The 27,282-nt window shown below is 50.7% G+C and overlaps 1 protein-coding gene across 2 annotated transcripts; it reads left to right on the top strand.

Moving 5' to 3' along the window:
• The first annotated feature begins 2,983 nt into the window (after positions 1 to 2,983).
• PLP1 (proteolipid protein 1) lies at positions 2,984 to 20,797 on the top strand. 2 transcript variants are annotated; one of them, XM_038416858.2, is made up of 7 exons: positions 2,984 to 3,376; positions 11,542 to 11,728; positions 13,281 to 13,542; positions 15,570 to 15,738; positions 16,523 to 16,596; positions 17,827 to 17,892; positions 18,649 to 20,797. In XM_038416858.2, the coding sequence occupies exons 1-7, from the start codon at positions 3,373 to 3,375 to the stop codon at positions 18,718 to 18,720; spliced, it is 834 nt and encodes a 277-aa protein (XP_038272786.1). In that variant the 5' UTR covers positions 2,984 to 3,372; the 3' UTR covers positions 18,721 to 20,797. The 2 variants fall into 2 exon arrangements, with proteins under 2 accessions (XP_038272786.1, XP_038272787.1); XM_038416859.2 differs by having other exon boundaries at positions 2,993 to 3,376; positions 13,281 to 13,437.
• Positions 20,798 to 27,282: the final 6,485 nt, after the last annotated feature.

Genomic DNA, 27,282 nt, shown 5'->3' with positions numbered 1-27,282 from the left:
AGCTTTAGCTGCCACTGCTGTCGTTAGTGCCTGGCCACTTGCTTCGTTCTCCACCCCACCCCACCTCTGCCAAGAGCCAAGGCATCTGCCCTTGATGGAGGGAACAAAAACGAGTGGGAGACAAAAGAACTGAACCTGCTGTAGTGCTGAGCACAGATCCCATCATCACCACAGCACCGACACGCATCCCGGGGAAGTGATTTGGGGGGAGAGGGAAGAGGCAGTACCTACAGAAACTGCTCCCCAGCACAGGGAATGCAGAGCCTGGAGCTAGGCAGGGAGCCCGAGCAGCAGGGTAAAGGAGAAGGCAGCACGGGGCCGGGCAGTAGTGACTGACACTGGGGATCTCTGGAGGACAGAGAAGGCAGCGCTGGGTGGGGATAATAGAGAAGGTGATGCTGTGCAGGGCCGGGGTCCCCAGGATGGGAGACAAGGCAGAGCTGGGTCTGGGCAGTTTAACCTTCATTGGGTTATTCCTCCAAACCCAGTGCGGTTCCAGGCTGCTGCCTAGTGCTCAGGCCCCAGGGACCCCGCGAGGGGCAGCCAGGGTTCAGGCCCATTCTCTGAGCTCCTTGGGCAGTTGGGCTCAGACATAACATGGATCCAAGTTCTTAGCATTTTATCCTTTCACACCCTGTCCTCAGTGGTGCCTCAGTAACCTTGCCAGTGCCAGACCGCCTCCTCCCACTTCCTCCCATGCTCGCGCTGCTTCCACCACATGACTGGCATTCCCAGCCCCCCAGTCCCTGCGGACAGGGCAGTGCTTTTCCTCTGTGTGTCAATCCAGCCCCAACTGAGATCCAGCGTGGAGGCAGGGCCAGGTGCCTGTCCTAGGTGTGCACAGTGCAGGGGCTGCTACAGCCATGTAAAGTCACCCCAGGCTAGCTCACTAGCCCACGGGCCATGTCCTGAACCTCAGCAGTGTACAGAGCCAGCCTGGCACAAAGAGCAAACTATTTATCAGCCTCAGACAATCCTGCCTTGTTCTCAGCCGCCCCAGAGAGCACAAGGCGGCAGGCTGGCAGGGCCACGCTGCCCTCTGCAGGCCTTCTTGAGGATTTGCAGGACTCCAGGTCTGCAGGGAACTTGGGCTCTTAAAGGGGTGGCTTAGGGCTGGTGGCTTGGAGTGAAAGGGCACAAGGAGAGGGGGACCGAGGGGGATGTGACGGTGAGGGCTTGCAACTGCTAGTGACTCATTTACTGGAGGAGGCATCCCCAGGTCTGCCAAGAGATCTGGGTTTTGGGGGCACACTGGGTTCCACAGGAGCCATTCCAGGCTGCTGGGGGGATGATCCCTGGGGGAGGGCCAGGTGCAGCACTAGTGCAGTTGCATGGGGACGTACGTTCCGCCTGGCCCCAGAGGGGATTCGCCCTATGAGACAGACAGCCCTGCTGCTGCCTGCTCTTAGGCTGGCTGCCAGGGAAGTCGCAGGGGGCAGCCTCCAGCTACAGCAGGGATTCCCACAGGTGGGGGCTGCCAGGCACATCCCCTGACCACATTTTCCTCTAAGCTGTGCATGTGTTCGCATGCACACAGATCCTAAACCCCGTGCACATGGCAAAACATCACACACACAAAAATTTGCACAGAAGCACAGTTTGCACAAAATAATTTTTTTGTACACACGGCCTGTCAAAAATTAGAGGGAACATTGCCCCTGACCACGCCCTCTTCCTTGCCAGCTCTGCCCCCTCCAGCTCCCCCCTTGGCATGACACAGCTGCTTTGCCCAGGTGAGCTGTGTGCTTGTGGGCTCCATGCCCATCCGCCTGGGGTCTAGGCTTGGAACACAGCCCTGGCTAAGTGCTCATAGTTGTTATCACAGTCCTCCTGCAGCTGAGAGCTGGAGGGGCATAGATGTGCTCAGGTGCTCACTAACCAGGGTAAGTTAGCCTGCAGATGGTGTTTAGCCCCAGAGTGGGAACGCTTCACTCGTTTGCTTTAGAAAGAGGCCTCCCATTGCCTCAACAGCCTGGAGCCCCTCTGCTCTCTCTTGACATGACATCAGTAGGAGCAAACTGGGGATTAGGAAGTTGGGGTGGAAGGCCTCAAACAAGCGACTGGCTTGGGGATGGGTACTTTTTTTCCTGGCCAAAGTTAGTGCTGGGGAAAGGGGTTGGCTTGGCAGCCCTGAAGACTGGAGTCCTGCCCACTCATAGACCAGGGATGGTGTGGCGGCTGCAGAATGCACTTTCCCACACTGTCCCACTGATCTCTTAGGCCCAGAAGGACCATCTCCAGGGTCTGTGTGGCCCATTCGTTCTTTGACCTCTCTGATGAGTGTGCCCGTCAATTACTGATGAGCATGGTGGAGAGGGATGCTAGCTAGATGCCAGCCCAACCCTGATTCCACCATGTTACATCAGTCCTTTTCTGATGCTCCCCTGACGTGACACGGCCACATCAGATCCCCTGGTGGCATGTTTCTTTCTCCATTATCCCAGGGCAGGAAAGTTGTGGTCACTCTAGAACTGGAACCTAGAGATGGAGGGGAAAATGGAATCTGCTCCCCTTCCTACTCCTCCATCCTGAAACCTAGTGGTTTGGGAAAAGTGGCACCTGGATTCTAACCACCGTGCGTTTGGATTTTGATCCTAGAGACCCCAAACCCAACTTACAAGACTTTGCAAGCCCCACCAACACCTGGTGGTGTCTCCCTTTAACATAAACCCATGTTAAAAATAGATCCTGTCTGGAAGAAGGGGCTTCTGTCCTGAGATTCAGTCCTGGTGGGAAGTTTTATGGCTAGTTATAAACTCTATCCCCGTGGGGATTTGTGATGGCCAGGACAGCTCAGCCATCTGTGGACTGTCACAGTAATTATGTTCCTATATGTAGCAATTGCACAGGTGAACACTGTGTATAGGTGCCCCGGTAAGGCCCCAAGCAAGGTCAATTCAAATCCAATCAAATGTTCTAATCCCTTCAGATTCTACTACCATCTCTTGGATTTAGTTGAAGAGTTTCCAAAAAGTACTGAATTTGCTGCAGAACTGCCTGATCTGCCCACATGAAGCGGCTGGAACGCCTGCTTTCTGACAACAGGGAAACAAACGAATCTGTGGCAGAGAGAAGTTGGCAGCCAAAGACAGTAGGGTACAACGGAGCTACCCCCAAGATGAGGGAGTAGCTCTGGTGAGGGGGAGTGAGAGGGGAGGGAGAATGGGAGGAGGAGGAGGAGAAAAGGGTGGCCTGTCTCTTTAAGGGGGCTGGCTGTCAATCAGAAAGTCCTTTTCTTTGCTGGAGAAGAGGCCAAAGATATTCAGAGAGAAAAAGTAAAGCGCAGAGAGAGCGGCAAGGATTGTTCCAGCTGAACAAAGCGAGGCACAAAGGGAAACGAGGTGACAAGGGATTTGACTGAGTCCAGAGGCAATGGGTGAGTATGAGAGAGAACTTTCCAAACTTTCCAGCTAATACAAAAAGAGTTTCTTTAAAATCCAAGATTTCAAGGATGGGGGAGAGACTAATTCTGTGTTATTGCGTTTGCGCTAAACTTTCCTTCCTAGCAGGATGGTGAGACTTTAAGGGCCTTTGATCAGCTTGTTCCAAGTGCCTGGGGAGTTCCAGCCATGAGGTGCCAAGCTGTAACTGACTAAGTTGTGTGCCCTCCTGCCAGCAGCATGGACCCTTGATGCCCTCCAGTTTCCAAGTTAGCAAGTTTTGTAACTGAACTGTTGCAGGTGCAGATTGGTGACCTGACACTGGAGTCATGAGAAAGGGGCTGTGGGTCAGAGGGGAGCCTGCCTTGGGTGGGATACGCTTCCAAGCTAAACGTCCTAGCTTGGAAAAAGAAAAGGAGTACTTGTGGCACCTTAGAGACTAATAAATTTGTTAGTCTCTAAGGTGCCACAAGTACTCCTTTTCTTTTTACAGATACAGACTAACACGGCTGCTACTCTGTAGCTTGGAAAAGAAAATTTGCTGGTGCTGTTATGGGACAGTGATAGTTGCTCCATAGCAACAGTTTCAGCTGGGTTTCTGTTTAAAGCTAAATTATGCATCCTTCTCTAAAATCCATAGCCATAGTCAGATTGGTTTGAAAACCAGAATGCCAATTCCGGGGCCAGGGGAGCATATGTGGGGCTAATTTGAAGTCATCTGATCCAGAGGTTTCTGCTAATTTTAATGTAGTTGTCAGTTTTCTCTCAAAATCCACATTGTATTTGAGAAGTGACCAGTGGGTCATCAATGTTTCCATGCTGTCACCACCTTGTATGACACACAGCCTTTCCCGGATCATCTCCACGGCCAGCCCCCCAATTCCTACATAGCTGACTGCCCTCTCTCTATTTCATTCTGCGCACCACGGGGAAGGGCTCCATGAGAACCCCTGCTTTGATTCCTGTCGTCCTTCCTGGGTGCTGGTTCTGCAATGATATGACTCCAGGGCCTCCGACTTCCTGGGTCCTCATGATGCTTTGCTCCCAGGTCAGCCGGCTCCATGGGAGGAGTGGTGGCACTGGCATCCATGGCTCTGCTCCCAGATCTGCTTTCAGTTTAAAACTCTCTGCAAGCAAGGTGGAGGGGCAGAGGGCATGTGGAGGACTGATGGAAATGGAGTGTCAGTCGAGGGAGGTCTCTGGTGACGGGGGACAGATGACAGGGATGGGGATGAAAGAAGATTCCTGTTGCCAGGACACTGGGGCCAGGAGGAGACATATCCAGCTGACCAGCCCTTCAACTTGGAATTGGACTCCCTGCATATAGGAGCTTCTGAACAGGGAGGCTGGAGAACACCAGAGAGAGCTCAACCATCAGGTTACAGATAGGGAATATTGCGTACGTCTACACTGCTGTGAAGCTGCAGCAGCATGGGCTTCAGCGTGGGTTGTACAAGTCCACCCGGGACCCTGCCTAATTACTTGCAGCTTCACTGCTCCAATACCCAAGCAAGCTACATTAAAGCTAGCTCAGATATGTCTACACGAGCTGCAATCACACCCCTATTCATTGTAGTATAGGCAACCCCACAGTGATCAAATGTCGGATCTTTAGGGGGGTGGCATGGTAGGGTGATTAATGCAAGGGACCAGGAATCCAAGGTTTCAGTCCCAGCTATGCCCCTCAGGTGTTGTGTGACCTTGGGCAAACAACCTAGTGCCAATTACCTGCCTCACAGGGCTGTTGTGGGAATTAATTCAAAGTCTGGAAAGTCCTTTGAGGTCCTCAGAAGAAATGTGCTATCTAATTAGGAAGTGCTATTGTGACAGGTTTATAAGGATTCCAGAGTGCTTTACACTCAGATAGCTAGGCAGATGATCATTTTATACCCCCCCTCCCCCACTTAAATTCAGCCATCCCTGGGGAGAAACATGGCAGCTATTTTAACAGTCACAGCAACTTGTAGGGCAGGAAGTGAAGATTATGGTATTTAATGGAAACCACAGGGGGAGTTGAGGAATTCCCAGGAATTTGCAGGAATTCTCATTTTCACAGCCAACCTTTCCAGCATTAATTTGATGGTTTAAAAAAGGCTGCTGCTTTGTGATGCAATATTGTTGACTTCCTCTGTCTAACAGTAGAAGCTTTGCATCAGGAAGGCCAAAGCTCTCTTCTGGGTCTGAGTCCAGTAGCCATTTCCTTGGCAACCAGACAAGATGCTTCGTTCTGGGGATAACCTGGCAACTGTTTGCTCAGGTCTTGGAGCTTTGGTCACCACAGCAGGAATGGGGTGGAGCTGAGGAGTGGGGGTGGGGGGCCAAAGGCAGGTGCAGTCACACCAACGCCAGAGGCCTAGAACAGACCCATCAGCAAGGCTCGTGAGGAATGAAGGAGGCTGCTTGTGAGGTCAGAAAAGTGGCGCTGTAAAATGGCATCTTTCTGCTCCCCAAACCAGCTCCCTGTGGGGCTTTGAGTCTGTTCGGCTGAGTTTGCTGATGCAATCATGTGAGCGCTGCTGTTCACTTGCTCTGCATCATTATCAGAACTGGCTGTTAAATTCCAGGGACAAGGGCTTTATTCATGGCCATGATGTCAGCGACAGCAAGAAAACACTGACTGGGGCCATATTCATTGCTGGACCGAGCCCTTGAAGCCGGCCCCCTGGTTTTCAGACTCCAGCCAGGTGCAGAACTGTGTCAGAAATACTAGCCTTTGGCTTTCAAGGAGAGCCGGGGGCTGTGGAATGGGTGGGGGGAACTTGGGAAATTGCTGATGCCCTGTTACTGAGTCACTTTCCTGGCCAGAACGGCACTCTCGTAATGCTCACTTTCTGCCCTGTCCGAGCTGCAGCCAGGGCATGACCACAGACTGACTTGAGTTTCCAGCATAGGCAAAGGCTGCAGGGAGAGGACAGCCCGCTTCTGCGTTCTCACTGCCCTTCCCAGAGTGCACGAGGCCCTGTGTCTGCCTCCGGGGCGGAGGGCCGGGGTCCTTGGTCCACTTGGAGTGATAGAGATGAGGCCCCATGGGAGACCAGTAGCTTGCCTCTGGAGAGCTGGCAGAGGCTTCTGCACTCTGCCAAGGGAAACTGGATGTGAAGCCCTGCAGGCTGCCTGGGGGTAATCTGGGGTGGGTGGGGGGCATCTGATCCTAGGCATTGGCTGGTCTCTGATAAAAGAACCTGCTTTTGCCTCTGCCACATCTGTTGCTCCAGAGGTCTGTGCTAAGGGGGTGCATTTAGCACCATGGTCCCAGTCCATGGCAAGGGCTCCTAGATGCTACCTCAATAGTAATAATCGTAAGGTATCTTAACCCAAGTAGTCTTGCAGGCTTGCGCTGCTTGGAGGAGACCACCTGGGATGGTTTTCTACCTTTTTGACATTAGCCAGGGCCTAGGAGCTTTGGCTGGTCCTGGGCAGACCCTGGGGTCTCTCCCCAGCTGGTGAAGGGCTGCCCACGGGAAGCCATGTTCTCCCAATCCCAAAACCAGTTCTCTGCTGCAGTTTGTTAGAGTGGCTGCATGGGGGCCTCACAGAAGAAGCTTTGTCCCAACTGGGGATCTATGGGGCTCTGAGGCCCTTGTTTGTCTCTGGCACCTCCTGGCAATATGCAGTTACCTCACTGCTCTGCACCCCCTCCTCGCCCACCCCTGTACCAGTCAGGGCTGGGCTATCACACTGGCCCTTTCAGCACTCATCAGCCCCATCAATGGGAGCACTGTATGGGGGGAGCTCTCTGGGGGGCAGAGGGGGGCAGAGGCTGGGGATGTTGCACTGCCGAGGATGGGAGGGTCTGTGACTTGGAGAGACAGGGCTTCTAGTTCAATGGCTCATCCTCTTGTTTTCCCCTTATTGTTCTGCCCCATTTGTCAGCTGGGCTGAGGCACAAGGCCGGGAATTGTGCTGATACAAGGGGCTCTTTCTCTTACCCCCTTCACAAGAAGCCTTCCCCGCCTCCCTTCAGTTGTGTCCCAGATTCCTGCAGCATGTGACACACCACTACTTCCCAGAGCCCCTGTGCTCCCAGGCCAGAGAGGGGCGAGGAGAGCTCCAGGCAGCACTGGGGCAGGATGGGCTCTGGTGAGATGGATCCCAGTACAAGAGGTCCCCAAGAACAAGCACATCCATAGCTATGAGGTGTGGACACAATCTACAGTCCTTGGCACATGCGCAATGCCTCGGTCCCTTCGCTTGCCGCCTCTGGCTGAAACAAACCAAAACCTATTCTTGCAAAGTGCCTCCTAGATGGGGACATTCTACCATCTCCAAAGCATCTTTCCTAGATGGCACCTTTCATTGGAGATTAAAACCACGTCGGCCCATTTCCCGGGGCCCATATCCCAAAAGCTACCCCGGCAGTCAGCACCCCCATGGGCAAACTCTGCCATAGACTAAGGACTGGCTGAGCCAGGAAGACCCAGCTCCTCTCACCTTCTGGAGGAGGGCCCCTCCATTAATGGGCAGTGGGATAGAGCAGGGGAAGCCTGTCTGTGTTTTGTGATTAGCCAGCAGATGAGATGATTTCAGGCTCCTGGGCTGGCCAGCCAGCACTCAATTCACATGCCAAATGTGGAAGAAAGAAGAGCAACTTTCTTCACTGCTGCAGCTACAGTGCTAAGTGTTAAAGCCCTGATTCAGGAAATCACATACTTAGCATTAAGCATGTGTCTGAATCTCATCTGCTTCAACGGGATTTAAGCACAAGCTTAAGGTTAAAGCAACTTGCTTAAGTGCCCTTCCCGAATAGGGAGGCTTCACTGAATTGGGGGCTGTCGTAGCTTTCTGAATTTCCCGCAACAGGTCTTCCGTGGGCCATGTCTCCTCAAAGGTGACTGCCTCTCACAGTGCAAAGCATGTGGCTCAGGGTGCAAGGAGCTCTCTGAAGATCATTTCGTAGCAAATCCTTGGCGCTGGAGGTGGAGGAGCACCATGCATCCAGTTCATCTCCTGGGCCAGTTCAGGCTTGTTCCTTACACCCCATTCTCTAGTGTTTGCTCCAGTCTGGGTCTGACCATCCCAGGTGATGGAGCTTCCACCACCTCACATAGGAATCTATCCCACAACCTAATGCTTTAAAGAAGTCCATCTGGCTTTTTCCAGCCTAAATTCCTTCCGTTTTCTGTCCAAAACTACCAGTTTTACCCAAGTGTTTAGGCTGGGATTGTCAAAGATTGGCAGAGATTAGGTACGCAAATCCCATTCAGAATCAATAGGAATTGGGTGCCTAACTCCTTTAGTCCCCTTTGACGAGCCTAACCTTTTTGTGTCAGGAAATAGGGATTGAGTGCTCACTGCTGAGGAGCTCAGCAGAGGCTCCTGAGTAGCAATGGATGGGCTGGAAGTGTCTTTGCTTAAGGATAGATATTACTGGCTATTAGCTACCTATCATCTAGATTAGACAGTGGCCTGCTTGTCTCGTTACCCTCCCAATTTCCAGGATGGGTCACTGTCCTAAGCCACTTAGATACAATGTAAGAAGTTAAGCTACTTGCTGCAGGTTGCCCTGTCTCACACACACAGGGCCTCCTTCTGATCTCACAGCAGTGCAGCTCTCTCAGCTACTCCTAGTTTACACTGGTGAATGCAGAATCAGACCCAAGGTCATTCGTTCATCTTGGATTGGCTCCCAGTCCCTTGTGGTAGCCAATGGAGAGGATGCCAAAATAGGAGCTCAGGCTGCTTGGCTGGGGTGTGAGAGCACATTCCTGGAGAGTGACATCGATGGGAAGATCATACTGTCTGATGGAATCCACTTCCATCTCGTGCACTGATGCAGACTTGCTGCAGAATCACCTGTCTGCCTTGAGTCACACACGCCGAGGAGGCCTGCCTGACCCCAGCCTGCTGCTCCCATGGACACAGCTGTACAGACCCCGCAGCAGCCACCAGCACATACTGCTGACCGAGGTGCTGGTTCCAAACCTCTGGTAACTGAATAGTCCACCCATTGTTCCCTGTTTGCTTCCCCTGGTCCTACTCTGCCCCCGAGCATGGCAAATACTGAGGAGCATACACAAGCTGGCAAGGGAAGAACAAAGCCCCATTGTTCACAGTGCCATGAAGGGATCAGTACAGGCTGTAACCTTGCACTTGAGGGGAGGGGAGAACATCCCTGCCAGTGACCCTGTGGATATCTTATGGGCCCATTTTTCAGGGGGAAGAGAAAAACACTGTGGGGCAGAGTAGGGAGGGAAGTGGGTGTTGGAAAATTCCCTGCTGCACATTCATGGAAGAGAGGCAGCAGAAAGCAGTGGGTGTCATCTGGATGAACCCTCTTCTTTATTAAAATCCATCAGTCTTGGGTGTGTTTAGAATGAGACCAGTACAGCCACGACTCCCAGCTGCAACAGGAGCAGGCGGGAGATATGCAAACTGTCTGCAATCACCCAATGCTCTGGCCATGTTCACAGGTAGGGGCTCTCACAGAAAGAGGAAGAGACAGCAGAGAAAGAGGGAAGGAAGCTGCTGCTCTGAGGCGAATGTGATTTTTTCCAGGAAGCAGCTCGTTTCAGCTTTGGTTTGAGTTTGTCTTGGGTTTCCTGGTTGTTTTTAAATATTAGAGATAGGCTTGAACTGGAACTCCAGAGTCAAACACCTCCCGCTCTGCACAGGTTCCGAATCCAGACTGGATTCCATGTCAGAACTGAATTCGTAGGAGGCCTTTATTTGTGTGATGGGTCAAAACAAAACCTCAGTCTGCACACACCTGAATTTTGCACATTTGAGAATTCAGACCCAGACCTCTGTCTTGTACCTGAGCAAGTTCCTGCAGATTAAGGGCCTGATTTTCAGAAGAACTTAGTTCCAGCAGCTCCAGCTGAAACCAATGGAAGCTGCAGGTGTGTGGCACTTCTGAAAACCAGGCCCTCAGTCTGGCCCTCCAGCACACTAGCTATATAAATGCACTGCAGCAGAGCAGGTGTTCTCTGGGATTACACCTACAACATCAGCACTGAGGTGCAGGTAAATGTAAAGAGGCTCAGCTCCGGACACATGGTTGTCTGTATAAGTTAGCAGCTTCAGTTTTATTCAGACTTCCTACTGAGTGATGGTGTGGGCTTGGGGACTTCCTGATATCCAGAAGAAGGATACTGAGTGCCATGGTCTTCTGCATAATATTCCAATTGGGTGACTCAAAGTGTAAGAAGGACAGGATGCCAGATCCTCAAAGGCATTTAGGCACCTAACTCCCATTGGCTTAGCTGGCAGTGAGTATCTTGAGGATTTGAGCCAGGATACTGGTTGTATCAAATGGATTTTTTCTCTCTTTGCCTCTAGGCCAGTGTGAGTGTTGTATGATAAGCACAGGGCTTGTGTTTGAACAGGGGATGAGGGCGCTGCATTCTATTTATGATTTCTTTGCTTGCCCGTCGGGGGTGTCAGCGCTGGTGGTGGAATCATCCCCTGCAGCTGAAATTCACTCCAATGTGAAGAGCCAGCATGAGGCTTATAAAACCATAGGGCTAGAAGGGACTGTAAGGGCTATTTCAAGGCTTAAGTAAGATCCATCTTCTTAAGTAAGATTCCATCTTCAATGCCAAGATAAAAATCATACATTTAAAAAAAGTTCTCATTTGCGACCATCACAACAGCTCGGATTATTCATATGGGAAGCCCTTTTAACATCTCATTTGTCTCTCTGTGACAGGCTTGTTTAGATTTTGCATTTCACTCAGCTTGTGCCCCAAATGGAGACTGGTCAGTTTCACCTGTGTTGCTAGTAGCTAGTCAATTTCACTTCTTGGTTCCTGTGCTCAAGGGCAATGCTTCCTTTCTTACACAGAGAAAGGCCACAGGGGACACCGTATCCAATCTAATTAACCTGGGAGTGACTCAGATATTAGGGAGGGGAGCCCCAGTACTAAAAATTAAGAGAGTTAGATCTTAGCTTCTCATATCTGGTGTTCTTACAGAGCACCTACAATTGCAGTATCAATGCCTCTGAGTTTGGCTCTCCAAATTTTTCTTTTTCATTTTTCTTAACACTAGGAAAACCATTTTATTCCTAGTAGGTTATTTAAGCCTCCCTTGCTCCCAACCTTTTATTAATAAACTTTTCATGGGACGGGGGGGTAGACATCTAATCTACCTTACAGTGCACCGTCCCTTTGGAGTGATGACAGGGCTCTGTGATCTAGATGATTTCTCTCTTCTTCCCTAGGTTGGCTAGAATGCTGTGCAAGATGTCTGATAGGGGCACCCTTTGCTTCACTGGTTGCCACGGGGTTGTGTTTCTTTGGGGTAGCACTGTTTTGTGGCTGTGGGCACGAAGCACTCACTGGCACCGAGCGACTAATTGAGACCTACTTCTCCAAAAACTACCAGGATTATGAGTATCTTATCGATGTGTAAGTATTCGTCTTCTCATGCTCTAGACACTGGCACCCCTTTCCAGGCCCCGCTTCCTAGCCATCATTCCCCTGGCTTTGGAGGCCTGCATAGGACTCCCATCAGAACTCAGCACTGCTCTGCAGTCACTCAGAGGGGCTAGTGTGGAGCTGTGAGAGATGCTGCCTCTCCCTTGGCTATTAAACTAATGCAGTCCCTGCCATCCCAGCGAGAATGAGATTGGGGCCAGGATCTGAAGCTGGTTTTCCCACAGGGTTGTGCAAAGCCCTAACCGCTAGGCTACAGGGCTGGCAGTGCAGTGAGTCCACATTCTGGAAAACAGATTCAAAGGGGACTCGTGGTTTTGGGTACTTAACTTGAGACACCTTGAAGTGGCCTCGTTTTCAGAGGGATGGTGCTCGGCACTGTCTGAAAATCAGGACCCCTTCAGAATTATCACACTGGGCACCCAAAAATCGGGACACCCGACATCACCAGTCACTTTTGAAAATGTAGGCCAGAAACTCTTAAAACTTCTGGGAAATTACATGCCATCACCTGTTGGCCACCTTCACACCCAGCTCTGAACCAGCCCAGGCCTGTTACGGGTTAGATGGCTATTTTGGTATCAACATGCTGCTGGGTTGGGAAATGGACTCCATGATCCATTGCTATGGGGTCATTGATCTGCTTGCTTCTTACACAGGTGGTCACATGATTCCTTCACCCCAAAGGGAAATATTGGCCCCCTTTACAAATCTCTGGGCATTCAGTTAGTTCAGCCCTGTTTCCCAGTCACCTTGGGCTGTTGTTAAGACCCCGTGATCATGGGGCTGTCCATGCCTGCCGGATTTGCTTTGACTCAGGGGAGTTCTTTCAGTCCAGCCTATGGCAGAGGCTTGGTGAGACTGCTGAGTGTTCTCCCTGCCTGGAGAGGACCCTTCTTCATCTTGTTTTTTTCACACGTGTTTTCTATCTGACCCTTGCTAGGTACGGTGGATATAGTGTTGGATCCTCTGCTCTCGGTAGGTATGGAGAACGCAGGGTAGCCATACTTGCCAGGCAGAGCAGGTCTCGCTGCCCTCGATTTACCACGCTCTCTGCCTGGCTTTATACACAGGCATGGGACCAGGTATCTCCTTTTCTCCTTCCCTGCTGTGCCACCCATAAGCCATTCAGGCAGATGCCTTTCCCTACCTCTTGCCTGCTCCATTGGTCATTTCCTTTGGGATCTTCCTCATCCTCCCTAGCCTATTCCCTCCTTTCTCCTATTTGAGGTAGCTTCCCTGATTGCTTTAGCCTGATCCTGGAGTGGAGGGGGAGTAGCAGAGACCAGAGCTTGCTTCTCAGGCTCTAGGTAAGACCTGGGGAGCTGTTCATCTAGGCCATCCTTTGCTCTGTCTTTCCTGGGAGGGGAACTCGCTGCTGGTGGCTCTCAGGAGAGATTCTCTCTGTGGTGCATCCTGTCACTCCCAGGGAGTTTGAAGGGAGAGATCTGCAATGAGAGTTAAAGAGGTTATCTTTCTCTCTCTTCCTCCCTCTTTGTCTCTGTCTTCCCTGTGTACCCTGCAGGATCCATGCGTTCCAGTATGTCATCTATGGAACGGCTTCTTTCTTCTTCCTTTATGGAGCCCTCCTTCTGGCCGAGGGCTTCTACACCACTGGTGCCGTCAGGCAGATCTTTGGCGACTACAAGACTACCATCTGCGGCAAGGGCCTCAGCGCTACGGTAACAGGGGGCCAGAAGGGGAGGGGTTCCAGAGGCCACCATCAAGCTCACTCTTTGGAGCGGGTGTGTCAGTGTTTGGGAAAATGGCTAGGACATCCCGACAAGGTGATCTTAACCAGGGTTTGGCACTAATTCCCATGACTGGAACACTTGTGCAGGTTGACGTGACTGACGGGCATGAGACTGCAGCCCTGTTCCATCCGGCTGACAGGCTCCGGCGGGAGCCGTGTATCCGGTGGAACGGCTGCACTGATTCGATGGCATCTAAAAGGAAAGTGCACCCTGCCGGCTCAGCCACCCCACCACCGGAGGCTCCCCACGGCCAGATACACTCCTCACCACCCCAGCTACACCTCCTGCCCCCTTTGCTGACCTCTTATTTGTTAACCCCTTCCCCACCCTTATTCCACCTCTATTCAAGCCCCTCCATTGTTTCTATTTGCTGGAGGTTGCACTTTAATGTTTAAACAAAAAGCATTTTGTTTGATGTCAGTTGATTTCACTGTCAGTTGCAGGGGGACTGTCACCCCATAGGATTCAGCCCCAGGGGTTATCAGTGATGATTATTTGTATTGCAGTAGTTCCTGTAGGCCCAGATCAGGGTCCCATTGTGCTGGGTGCTGCACATAACCCAAAGATGCTCCCTTCCCCCAAACATATGTATTCTGCATTGTGTTTGTGCAGTGGTCTGGTGGGGTGGGGTGTTTAGATATTATTTAATGACCAATAAGGAATGAGTCTTTTATTATTTCTGGACCTGCTGCTGGCAGTCCTCCTCTGCTCAAAGGCAGCAGTGACTCCAGCAATCTGCCTCCACCGGAGGCCTCCACTGCAGCTACTGATTACGATTCATGACTTGTGACTTTGCGGGAGTCACAAGTTTTAGGGTTGTTCAGCTTCAAAGGGTCTGCTTTTCAGAAAGGGCTGAGCTCCTGTCCTCTGAAAGCCAGGCCCCGTTGCAGAGTCTCAAACTGAGTGCCTGAAAATCAGTAGCCACTTTTCAAAACCTTGGCCACTGTGCAATGACAGGGCAGTCCTGGACGTGACAGTGCCACAGTGAAACATCAGGAGGTGTCTGGAGGCAGGGAGATCAGGCAGCACTAAAGCAGTTAGAAGGAGAGTTTTGTTGCTTGACCTTCAAACAAATTGTTTCTTGTTTAAACATCCAACATTAAGCCAATACTACAGCAAGTGCCAGCAGTTCTCTATGAGCCCGATCCTACAAGGGATTTGAGACACTGGAGTTGAGGTTAGGTTTAACACCTCTCAGGATTGGGCCATCTGACAGCATGTCCCATGTGTTATTAGATACAACGCAGCTTTTTAGCCCTCAATGCCAATTTTAATTTAAAAGGTTAATTTCATCCGCAATTCCCAGCTTACAGAAACAGTGAAGGGTGCTCCTGGTCTTGGGGAATTGAGCAGAATGGATGCGGTTTCCTTTTATGATCATTTATTTTGCACCTCGTGGGCCAGATTTTCAATATTGGGTGGATACAACTGCACTGCCTGGTTTGCACATGCCCTGCTGATGCCCAGAGCACAGTTTGCCCCTGAACTGAAGGCTGCACAAGGCCCAGTTATGCCCATTGGTGAATTTCACACACAGATCCCCAGTGTGTGTGTGTGTGTGTGTGTGTGTGTGTGTGTGCAAATCAAGGATTGGCACATGCTTGTGGCGAGTGAAATACTGCCCTGGCCGGGTGTGTAGACAGATGCCCGATCCACACACATAGATTAGATATTGGCACACAGGAATTAGCCAGGTGCAAGAATGTGTGCACAGTTGCGTGTGCCTGACTTTGAAAATTTGGCCTCACTTAAATATATTTTTTTAATTGTGAGTGTGTGTCTATATACAGGTATGCGCCTGTGTGCATATCGATATTGACACGTGTACAGACACATGCACAAACACACACGGCGTCAGTTCTCTAGCCTTCCGACAGGCAGACAACTGCCCTGTTGTGTCTACTGGAGGTGCGCTCTCTTTCCTTCCGATTGGTGGAGATCCTTGCATTGCATCTCCTGTCAGGCTGCTTGCAGATCTCCAGTCTCATGCTCTCATGTCTGAAGGCTCTGGCAGAACATTAACCCTTTTTCTGCCATCTTGCTTGTCTTGACCATTTCAGTTTGTGGGCGTGACCTATGCTCTAACCATCGTCTGGCTCCTGGTGTTTGCCTTCTCTGCTGTGCCCGTCTACATTTACTTCAATACCTGGACAACATGCCAGTCCATTGCCTTCCCCACCAAGACCTCTGCCAGTATAGGCACGCTGTGCGCTGATGCCAGGATGTATGGTGAGGCTTCGATTGCATCTCTCTCTAATAAGCACCATTTTTGCAAAAACACAGGAACAGACCCGGGTCCCATTGAAGTCAGTGGCAAGATTCCCACTGACTCCAGCAGTCCCCAGATTTGGCTTTGCATTCTAGACATTCTTGAAGAAAAGTCGATGATGCGGCAGGGAATTATGAGCAGAGACGTCTGGGTGGGATCAGCCAGGTCTTGGAAGGGTGATGGAACAGAATTTTGGGTGGATAGAACAGACGGGCGGATATAGCAATATTTGGTTGGAGGCACATGCTGCTAGATGTATCTCAAACACTGAGGGGCTGTTTACACTGCAACCATGGGTGTGATTGCAGCTTGTGTAGACACACCCAAGAAGCTAGCTTTAACACAGCTAACTCGGATACCAGTAGCAGTGGAGACACAGCAGCATGGTCTTCAGCGTGGCCCACAAACCCCAGTATCTACCCAGGTGGGCTTGTACAGCCCAGGCTAAAGTGCGTCCTGCCGCTGCTTCTCTGTGCCAGTAGCCAAGCCAATTGGATTAAAGCTGCAGTCCCCACCCCCATGTTTGCAGTGTATTCGTACCATTAGAATAGAATGACCTTCTTTCCACTCTACTGTCTAAATAACTGACCTGCCTTTCCCACTAAGTGAAACCTCTACATACATTAGTGGCTCACAATGGGGAAGACTGAGCCAGGTTTCTGGTGCCCTGTGGAGTTGCCCTGTGCCATGCCCTGTGCCATGAGCCACTTGGCTCATCCTGGATGACTTTTGTGTCTCATGTAGGTGTCCTTCCATGGAATGCTTTCCCAGGAAAGGTGTGCGGTTCAAACCTTCTGTCCATCTGTAAAACCCCTGAGGTGAGTGCACCACTGGGTCATGTCAGCCATTCCTTCTGAGCAGGCACCTGGCTCAGGACAGGCAAAGAATTTTGGCACCTTCAGCCAAGTTGGAGTTCTCGGAGCCAGGAGTCAGACCCTATTGCTGTGGATTTGCATTATGAATTGGTATGTATAGAGGGCTGGGTGAGAATTTAGGTTGGTCGTTGCAGCAGGGAGCATGGCCCCCTGTGTTTGGAGAGCGCATGACATATTTTGAGTGATATCACAATCTAAACGATAAATTAAAATCACAGGATGGCGCCTCTCATTTTAGAGGCAGTGGGCTCCAAGCTGGGCGTGCTCACAGAATCAGTAAGACATGTTTTCCTTTCACTCACATCAGCATAACTCCTTTGAAGTCAGTGTGTTGCAGTGGTGCAAGTGAGATCAAAATCAGTTCCAGTGAGATTAGAAGAGTTGACATAACCTGGTTTAATGTCCATACAGCAGCATAGGTGCTGCTGGTTGACAATCTCTCTAAGTGAGCAAAAATATGAATCCTTCCAGGTCAGAGCTGAGTTGTTTTGGATGAACAGGGTAGCAAAGCCTAAAACACTGAATGTGAACAGCATAGCCTGTGAATTATTGAGGAGCCCAAAGTTAACTAGGAGGTGGCCATGTTGTATAAGACAGAGATCTATTGTTGGAAATGCCAACAGAGAGCACATCTGTCTATGGTACACATCTGTCATCTATCACTGTAGTATCTGAGCAGCTTTCAGTATCCCTGTGAGGTAGGGAAGTCCCATTATCCCCATTTTATAGATGACAGCTGAGGCACAGAGAGATTAAGTGATTTACCCAAAGTTGCAAAGGAAGTCTGTAGCAGAAGGACTTGAGCCCAGGTCTCCTAAGTCCTAGGCTGGTGCACTAACCACTGGAGTATCCTCCCTCATTGCATGGAGATAGAACACCCTTCTTTCCCCTGGGCTAGGCGATCTACACAGGACACCAGTGAAAGTCCACAGGTAGAGCAATGTATAGAAGGGCCAAGGCTGGATGAATATGAATGTGCCTAAAGCAGACCCTCATGCCCATTGCTGCCAAGTGCTGCTGGGACTGTAGATGCCATCTCATTGACTGGCACCAGAGATCCAGTCCAATTTTGTGAAGAGAGGCTAGTTTGCAGATACCTTGTGGAAACCCCCTTCATCTCTGCTGTCTGGGAAACATCTGTAAATGACAACTCATTGTTTTATTTCCTTGCAGTTCCAAATGACCTTCCACCTGTTTATTGCTGCATTTGTTGGTGCTGCAGCCACACTGGTTTCACTGGTGAGTCAATGCTCCACCTAAAACTTCTCTTCTCATCCTAAGAGGTGCTGTTAGTAGGCGAGACCATTAAAGCAAGGCAGCTGGTAGGCAAGAAACTCACTTAACACAGAGTCCCTGGTTATTTCCTCCCCTTGCTCATTGGAGCATAGCCCTGATTTTTTAGAACCAAGAAGGTAGCAGGAGAAGTTGCTGCTGGAAGGTGGGGATCATAAGGAGAGGTGGATAGTGTCATAGAATTGCAGATGACAAGATTGGAGGTGACCATCCAGCCCAGGTAGTCCAACCCCCTGCAACAAGCACTCTGCTGTATTGTATGCAGCTGTTCCCTGAATGCCTCACATAACTTACATTTCATCAGAGACATTCCATGCTATTGTTTTTGCATCAGTACTGCTGGTGAATGGGCTGCTGAAACTGTTGGGAAAATTGACCATTCCTTGAAAATTGACTATGCCTTGGTAAACTTATTGTTGGTCCAACTAAATAAAAGGCATCCAAAAAGCCTGGAGAACAGTGACTGACTGGTGTTAAGAAGGCCATCTCGGGCGTCTTGGAGAGAGTTGGCCAATCAGTTTGAAAGGGGCTGGGGCTTATGGACAGAGTAGGCCAGATCCTCAGCTGGTGTAGATCAAAATGGCTTCACTGATGTCTATGGATTTATACCATCTGGGGTTCTGGCCGAGCCCTGCTTCGCTGCACACAGAATGTTGTTTTGAATCTTCCCATCTCTCACTTGCTCTTTTTCCCCCACCACAGCTCACTTACATGATTGCCGCTACTTACAACTTTGCCGTTCTCAAACTCATGGGCCGAGGCACAAAGTTCTAGTCTGCCAGAGGGAGCCAGGATATCCAAAATGCCCTTTTTTCTCTAACCATGAGGCTTTAACAATGCAGCCACCCAATACCAGGTCTCCTACTTTAACTCCATCTTCACCGCTGACTCCCCCTCTTCTTCCTCTATTGTATCCATCACGATGAGCGTTACAAGGATGGGGAGACTCCCAACGATGGATACGTCCTCATGCACTTTTCTCTCGGTGTATGTCTGTAGCTATGTTGCTCTGCAGCAAGTCTTGCTGGGAATAGGGAAAGTTAAACAAAGAGGATTTCCTGCCAGGCCAAAAACAGGAAAAGCAGATGAGGGATTTACTTCAACTTCCCGACATTTCCTAGAAATAGGAATGAGCTTTTCTGCTTCTGGGAAGCAGGAATCAATGTTGGTTGCTCTACTATAAGTGAGAAAGACGCTTCATGCTACATAGAGAGAGGAGGAAGTGGCCTGGCCTTGATTCCATCACTAGAGACTCTCCTTGTTATAAAAGACACAGAACTCGCTTCCAACTTCATACTGCAGATGGAGGAGAAGAGGACTTCTCCATGGTAAAGAAAGAGAATTTACCTTAATCTGCCTGCTGCAGCCAGGGTAAAAGGGGTTTAGAGCAAGGATCTTCCCAATATGGGGAGAGAGCACAGACCCCGATGCTCATAGAATCCCAATTCCTTAACTCAGCCGACCCTACTTAAAGCATAAAGGAGCTTGGTGTCTCTGTAGACTAAGAGGACTCTTGGTTTTACACCTCAACAGAAATAGAATGAGAATTGTCTCAGCATTGAACGGGAGCCATTTCCTGTGTCCTCTACTGCAGGTCCTAAGCAGTAGGGGAGAGATGGATAACAGCTTGGACTAGAGGGACTTCTCTAACCAGGAACCTGAGAGTGTAAACCCAGAGGGGTCCCTTTTGTAGATACGGGATAACTCTTTGGACTGTTTGTCTTTGCGCGTCTTTCCTCTTGTAACCAGCTGTGCACATTGAACTCTGTCATACCTTCACAATGGTGCTCTTCTCTTCGGGTGACATTTGCTTCCGTAATGTTCTGTAAATCGAAGATCTTGATTTGTTTCCGATTTGTACTAAATGTAACCTTTTCCCCACTTGCAGCCTTCCCTTTTTCTCAATGGTTTCCCATGAGCCAGGCTTTATATTCTGAAACTGGCCAAAACCTGAAAGATTCAGTGTCTCATTTTGACCATGGCCCGTCACTCAGAAGGCAATTAAATTAATGACTAAGGGGGGCACAGCACATTCTGCATGATTGGATTTGCACAGTCTTTAAATATGGCCATTTCTGTGCAAATCCAAACCCTCCAGCTTCCATTTAGGTGTTTCTCACTGGGCAAGTTTGAGCCAATGTTTGCGTATGCAGCCAAACTTGGAATGAGATTCCGATGTTTCCCTTTTCATTGGAGACACTAGGATGGGGAAAGGATCATATTATTTCAACATGCTTAAGAGCGGGCAAAGTTCCAACTGAGAAGCTGCGCCCCTTTATAGACTGACCATTGCCAGAAGTTCTCAGCAGTCACACGACCACAGCGGCCACAGATAGGGAGTAAAAAGTCCACGTCTGCTGAATACTCCTGGTTCCAGCCTTTCCCATTCTGTTTTTGTTTAACTTTCGGTGAAGAAATTTGGCTTGGTGTTTATTTATTGAAGAAACTACTTTACGTGGCAGACTGTAACTCCTTCATTGCAGTGATTCCAACACTGGTTTCAGCAGGAACAGAGTCAGCTAGCAGTCCTGCCAAGCAGAGAGCATGGTGCATCTTTGCCACCATGTATGCTGAAATAGATTGGTTAGACTCCCCAGTGCAGGTGGGATGAGATGGGGTAGGGCAGAATGGGGTGGGAAGAAACCAGTTAAGATCAGGAAAATGAAGTCTTGTATCTTGTATTGTTTTAATAACATAACAAATAACCAACCCCTCTCCCACCATCCCCCCCCCGCCCCTGGAACTCAAACACACCTACAAAAATGAAAGTTAATCAACTGAAAGTGTTTCCTTCATTTCTGATCTAGAATTTCAACTTTTTAACCAATAAAAAGGAGCACGTTTTTAGAGACTTATCTTACAAGGTGTATTTTATAAAATTAAAGAAAATAAATTAAAATTAAGACCATTCTGAACCCGCTTGTCCGCCTATCTGTCTGGGCTGGCCTCCAGGGACACAAAGGAGACTGCTTCCTGGTGAGCTTGCTTTGATAATAACTCTTTGATTTCTCACAGGATGGAAGCAGAAGCACTGGCTCTGCTGCACGATACACTGGACATGTCCCCGTAGAAACCTAGGCCCAGAGCCTCAAAGATATTTAGGCACCTAACTCCCATTGATGTCACTTAAATACCTTTGAGGACTTTCACACTAGCACCTGGCATCAGAAAAACATGACTGAAAAAATACAAATGGAAAAAATATCAGCAAGATAGGCCATAAAAAGAAGCAGGGAGGCAGGCCAGGACTGAGGGACACTGGCAGAGCTGGGAGGGAGCTAGGGTTGCCAAGCATGCAGTTTTACCGGACTGTCTGCAGTGCAGCAGGGTTAAGGCAGGCTCCCTGCCTGCCCTGGCTCTGTGCAGCTCCCCGGAAGCAGCTGGCATGTCCACGTGCTGCCCCCATCCCTAGCGCCGGGAACCACAGCCCATGAGACCTGCAGGGGCAGTGGCTGTGGATGCTGAGTTGCTTGGCTGCCCTTGCCCCTAGGAACTGGGCCAGATGTACCAGCTGTTTCCAGGAGCCATGCAGAAGCAGGGAAGGCAAGGGAGCCTGCCTTAGCCCTGCTGTGCCACTGACCGGGAAACGTCTGAGGTAAGCACCGTCAGGCTGAAGCCCACACCCCTCCCGCACCCTAACCCCCAGGTCAGAACCCCCTCCCGGAGTCCACACCCTGCACCCCAACCGCCTGACCCAGCCCTGAGCCCCCTCATGCATGCAAACTCCCTCCTGGAGCCTGCACCCCAGCACCAGCCCTGAGCCCCCTCCCATGCCCAAACTCCCTCCTGGAGCCCCACATCCTCTCCCACACCCCAACCCTCTGCCCCAACCTCCTGCACCCCAAATCCCTCATTCCCTTTCCCACCCCAGAGCCCGCACCCCCTCCTGCACCCAAATCCCCTGACCCATCCTGGTGCCCTTCATTTCTGTCCCCACTCCAGAGCCTGCACCCCAGCCCAGTGAAAGTGAGTGGGGTGGGGGAGAGTGAGGGACGGAATGAGTGAGGGTAGGGCTGCGGGTAAGGGGCGGAGTCAAGGGTATTCGGTTTTGTGCCATTAGTAAGTTGGCAACCCTAGAGGGGGCCCAAGACTAGAAGGTGCTGCAGATAAGAAAGCAGGTGTACGATGGAGACGTTGTTACTGAAATAGTAAGGTTATTGACCAGGAGGAGGACGGTGCACTGGCAAAACAGCCTGATCAACTTGCACAACACTTGCCTGTTGTATCATTTGGTCACTGTTTCTGTCAGTCCCTTGTTTTCATAAGTACCAGAAAAAACAAAGCAAGATTACAGCTTTATTAAGGGACAAAAGAGCTGTGTGCACAGCACTATTACATGCTAGATCTGAGGGTGAGTCAGGCCCTTATGTAGGGTGCGTGGCGGGGTAGATTCTTCCTAAAAGGGGAGGGGAGGGGGACACAAGGTCCTGCCCCTTCTCTTCCTCCCAAGGCCCCACCCCCAGCCAGGCTGGAGCCAGCCAAGGAGCCAGGCCTCTCTATGTGCCAGAGATGGGTTCCCCGCCCAGGGCACGTGGAAGGTCTGCGGCTCCCCACAGATGCCTGCATTGCTCTTACCCCAACCAGACTCTGGTTTCCAGTCTGGCCGGGGGAGGGGAGTGGTGGTGGGGCCTCGGGGGCCAAAGAGCCACAGCTGGGCCATGGTAAGAGCTGCCTGTGCAGCTGTGGGGAGCTACAGACGCTCCATCTGCCATGGACAGGGGGCCCTGGGGGTGGGCACATAGGCTAGGGGCTGCTCTCAGGCTCCTCCCCATCCTGGGCAGGTGGACGGTCCACAGCTGCCCAGGCTCCTGGGGCTGTTCTTACCCGGGCCAGGCTCCAGCTTCCAGCTTGTGGGGTGAGCCTGGGGGGGGGGGGAAGAGGAGGGGCAGGGTTGGCTGCCGATGGTGAAAAATGGACAGGCCAGATCTGTCTACATTCAAAAGTGAGACGGTCATAGTCCCTTGGCCCCCTCCCCATTCCGGTATCCCTGCCCTTAGGTCCTAGCTATGGCTTTAAACTGAAATTTTAAATTTAGTATCAGCATTGTCCCATCTAAACTGAGTTCTCAGAGAGCTGGACCAGCCCTGGTGGCTCACGCCAAAATATATTAGAAATTGAGGTGAACAAACAATTTGCAGTAAACAATGTAGTAATCAGAATTAGTCCTTTGTTTTCCTGCTCCCAAGCCACCCAGAAACAGAGCGTGATTTCCATGGACGCGATTGAAACTAGTTGACAGACATTTTGTGCAAACCTATTTCAAGTGTCCAGGGTTCAGCAGTGAGTGTACACGTAATTGCCTCTACTGAAGGGAATCGCTGGGTGACGCGCGATGGCCTGTGGCAGGCAGGAGAGCAGCCTAAATTATTATCGTGGTCACTTCTGGCCTTAACCATCTCTGACGCTCACACTGTGGCTAGCTCACTGGCTCTCTGCCACAAGGATTTGAACTTTGCAGGCAGTATTGGCTGGACGGTAGGTCACATGATGAATTTCTGCCTTGGCTAGGTGAGTGTTACCCTTAGAATCAGGTTTCCAGTGCAGCTACTCAAAATTACCAAGTCAAGAATCTGGTTCCTGCAATTTTTCACTGTAAATGTCCCATTTCTGGGCACACGCCTGCCAGGAAACACGCGCACTAGAACTTTTGCAGAAAGAGATCACAGAAGGGGAGTGAATTCACTTATGCCCTCGGAGGAATGGCTGGGGAGACTGTTTTGGAGTATTTGTCCAGAATGAGTGGCCAAATGAACTCAGGACCTGATGCAGCTCCACCTGATGACAATGGGAGGCTTTGGGTAGGCCTAGAAGGCTGTGAGTGCTCCACCATCAGCTCCAGCTTTTAGCTAGCTAAATTGGGTCCCAGACCAGTGAAACTGCTTCAGCACGAGCTGTGCAAACCCACCCAGAACTCTGGGCACTGACTTCCAGTGCTAGCCCACACCCTGTGATTGCAGGCTAGACATACCCTTAAATAGTAAGACATTAAGAATGTTTTGCCTCAGTGCTTCTTGGACCACTTTGAAGGCTGATATTCATCCCAGCACAGAGGTCCTATGTATGGCCATCCCCACCATGTAAGCCTTTAACCCATAGCTGAATGATGCAAGGGCAGGTGTAGCTTTCACCCTAAGTGCTTTGTGCTTCCTCCATCCTAAGCTCATGTTCTGCCCTGTCCTTTGACGCTGCTCTCCACACTGTGAGTCCTGGCTTGCAGAAACCCATGGGTCACCACAGTGCATCAATTGAGCCCATTGTCCTGTGCTCTCCCACAGGCTGTCGCCCTCCTTTTTTTGTGCTGAAAGAGCTCTGTGTGTGCTCAGATCGGCCAGCGCCCAGGAACGAGCCACATAAACAAGAAACAGTCTCTCTGCTGAAGTGGATTGCTTTTCCTATCAGCAGGGTCAGGGCCGGGTGCAGCAGTGCACAGGGGTGTGTGTGGAAGCCAAGGGTTCATCCAGAATCCAGACTCAATTCACTGCTTCACAGAGCGAGAAGGTGCTCCCTGGGGAGCATGGCTGGGATGTGATTGTGGGGAGGGAGGCGCGAAGGAGGCCAGGAATGAACGGGCACAGACACTAAAAGGCCCTCCTGCCTGGGGGAGGATGGCTACTCCAGGTCAATAATAAAGCCATGTGGCCTCACCCGCAACACCTTTGTTTAAAGAAGTCTACGTTCAGCAATGATGGCTTCATTGTGCTGTGTTCCCATCATGCTGCATGCGACGCTCACTTGGCAGCCCAAGGCCGTAGAGGTCAATGAGAGCTGTGAGTGCTCAGCACCCCTCAGGGTCAGGCCTTGTGTGAGTAGCGAGTGGGGGCATGTTCTGATGCACTACAAGTAGCCAGGCAATTGATTTGGCCTGAACACCAGCTCCACCATAGTAGTGAATTGCAAGCGCGCCAAGGAGTGATGGCAGGTGACAGTGTAGCGCCATCAAGACATGCTGCATTGCTCACTACTAAGGTGGTGGGTATATTTTGCTCTTGACAGCCATCCTGGTGGAAGAGACACTGTGCTACTAGCTGTTCAGCAACAGCCGCCTCTCCCTGGCGCTCAGGCGGCTCCAATGCAGTGTTTCTTAGTATGGTTTCTGCAGGTGTGATGGGGGTGTTCACCCCACACCACCCCTGAAGGGGTTAAGGTTGCTCAGAACAGCTATGGCTAGGAGCAATTAAGTTACTTTAATGAATTCTCCCAGCCAGTGGGATGAACACACTGGGTTAGACCTGGATGGAATTTTTCCCCTCCAAGTTTTTTTTTTTTTTTTTTTTTGGACAGACGGTAGCTTTTTTGACAAATTGGAAATTTCAGCTAACAAAACTTTTTTTGTCAGTGAAAAAAAATCAGGTGGGTTGTTTTGTTTTTTTCCCCTGTTGCTGAAAACACAATAATAATAATTAACAAGATGGGAGAGTTTTGATGAAGCATCTGTACTAAAAATGAAAAAAAGTTTTTTCATTGAAATTTTTCACAGGAGGTGTGGGTGGGGGGTGTGTGAAATAGTTCCTGGCCAACTGTACACTGAAGAAACCAGTGAAACACTGGTGCAAATTGCACGTGTTGGGCTTCAGCTGTGTGCTGTATTGACAGCTGCAAAGTGTGTGGCAAACTAATGGTAGGAACTTGCATACTTTTTTGTGCCAAGCCTCTACTTCCATCTCTGACTCCCCTAGAGTAACCCTGTTCCCCTCCTCCCCAAAACATGGAGGAAAGTGCAACACCTATGCTACTCGGGTAATTCTTCAAGAAAGATAAAGGGGAGTGGGCCAATTTCCAGGCTGTTACACTGATGAAAATCTGGCTGAGCTCCTCTAATTGCAATGGTGTCTCTGTGACTTCACATTTGGCTGAGTTGCCAGAGAGAGCACAGATAATATACAAAGTTTTCATTAACATAAGGCTCTGACTCTGGGGTCTATATACTTAGCAGATGCCTTACAGAGCTTGGGCAGAGGGGCAAAACCTCAATCAGCATTTACAGCAAAATCAATTATCTCTTAAGCTACTGGTTGTCTTGTGAGACAGGAGGAGCTGTGTGTACAGAATGATTCTAAAAATCTATAGCAAGGCAAGATAGCCATTGCACCTTGGGGTCTCTGCTTCTGCCCCTGGTTGGCAGCGGGGTACTGGGACAGAGACACCTGGCTCAGATTCTCTTCAGGTTTATTCTATTGCTTCTGTTAGAGATACTGGGGACAAACAGCTATGTAAAATTTGCTGCTGGGGGCTATTTCACTACATGGTTACAATAAAGATAGAAGGGAGAGCCAAGCAGAAAATCTCCTTCCATTCAGTCTGCTCAGTTCTTCCCTGGCTGGGGTAAGGAAGATGACTGGGTTGCATCTAGCAGGTGTTTGTTTCATCCTTAGGCAATTGACTGAGGAAGGGGGTAGACACAACTCTGAGGGAGTTTGGAGGGCTTTATTCTACTCTTCTTGCCCTGGTTGTGATATAGACTGTTGCAGAGGTGGGGAGGGCCTGCTCAAACTCTTCTTAGAAATAGCTCCTGCGAAGAAGTGGGTGTTTCTATCCACTGTTTAGGAATGATTCGCCATGGCTCTAAGGCAGTGGTTTTCAAACTGTGGGTCATGTCCCAGTACTAGGTCACAGAATGGAAGGCACTGGGTAGCGGCAGCTCTGGTCAGCACCACCAGCCGGGCTGTTAAAAGTCCTGTTGACGGTGCTGCCCAACTAAGGCAGGCCAATCCCTACCTGTTCTGACACTGTGCAGTGCCTGAAGCGGCCAGGAGCAGGTCCAGCTCCTAGGCAGGGGGGCCACCCAGCTCCTCCACACAGCCCTGAGCACCGGCTCCGCACTCCCATTGTCCAGGAACCAGCCAACAGGAGCTGTGGGGGGGCGATGCCTGCGGGTGAGAGCCGCGCAAAGCCACTTGTAGACCTCCGCATAGGAGCCGGACCTGCTGCTGTCCGCTTCCAGGGCGCAGTGTGGTCCGCACTGCCCGGACAGAAGCCTGCCTCTGCACCCCAGATGCACCGCTGACCGGGAGCCGCTGGAGGTAAGCCCATGCCCCAACCCCACGCCCCGATCCCCTGCCCCAACCGTGAGTCCCCCCTCAAACCCAGAGCCCCTTGCTCCACCCCAAACCCTTCATCCTCAACCCCACCCCAGAGCCTGCACCCCTAGCCCTCTTGCATCCCAACCCCCTGCCCCAGCCCAGAGCCCCCTCCCACACTCTGAGCTCCTCATTCCCGGCTCCACCTCACAGCCCTCACCCCTACACCCCAACCCTCTGCCCCAGCCCTGAGCCCCTTCCATACCCCAAAGCCCTCATCCCCAGCTCTGTTGGGTCATGGGCATCAACAATTTTCTTC

The sequence above is a fragment of the Dermochelys coriacea genome, chromosome 9, assembly GCF_009764565.3.
Source record: "Dermochelys coriacea isolate rDerCor1 chromosome 9, rDerCor1.pri.v4, whole genome shotgun sequence".
Classification (NCBI taxonomy): domain Eukaryota; kingdom Metazoa; phylum Chordata; order Testudines; family Dermochelyidae; genus Dermochelys; species Dermochelys coriacea.
This window is presented reverse-complemented; position numbering and strand designations above follow the sequence as displayed.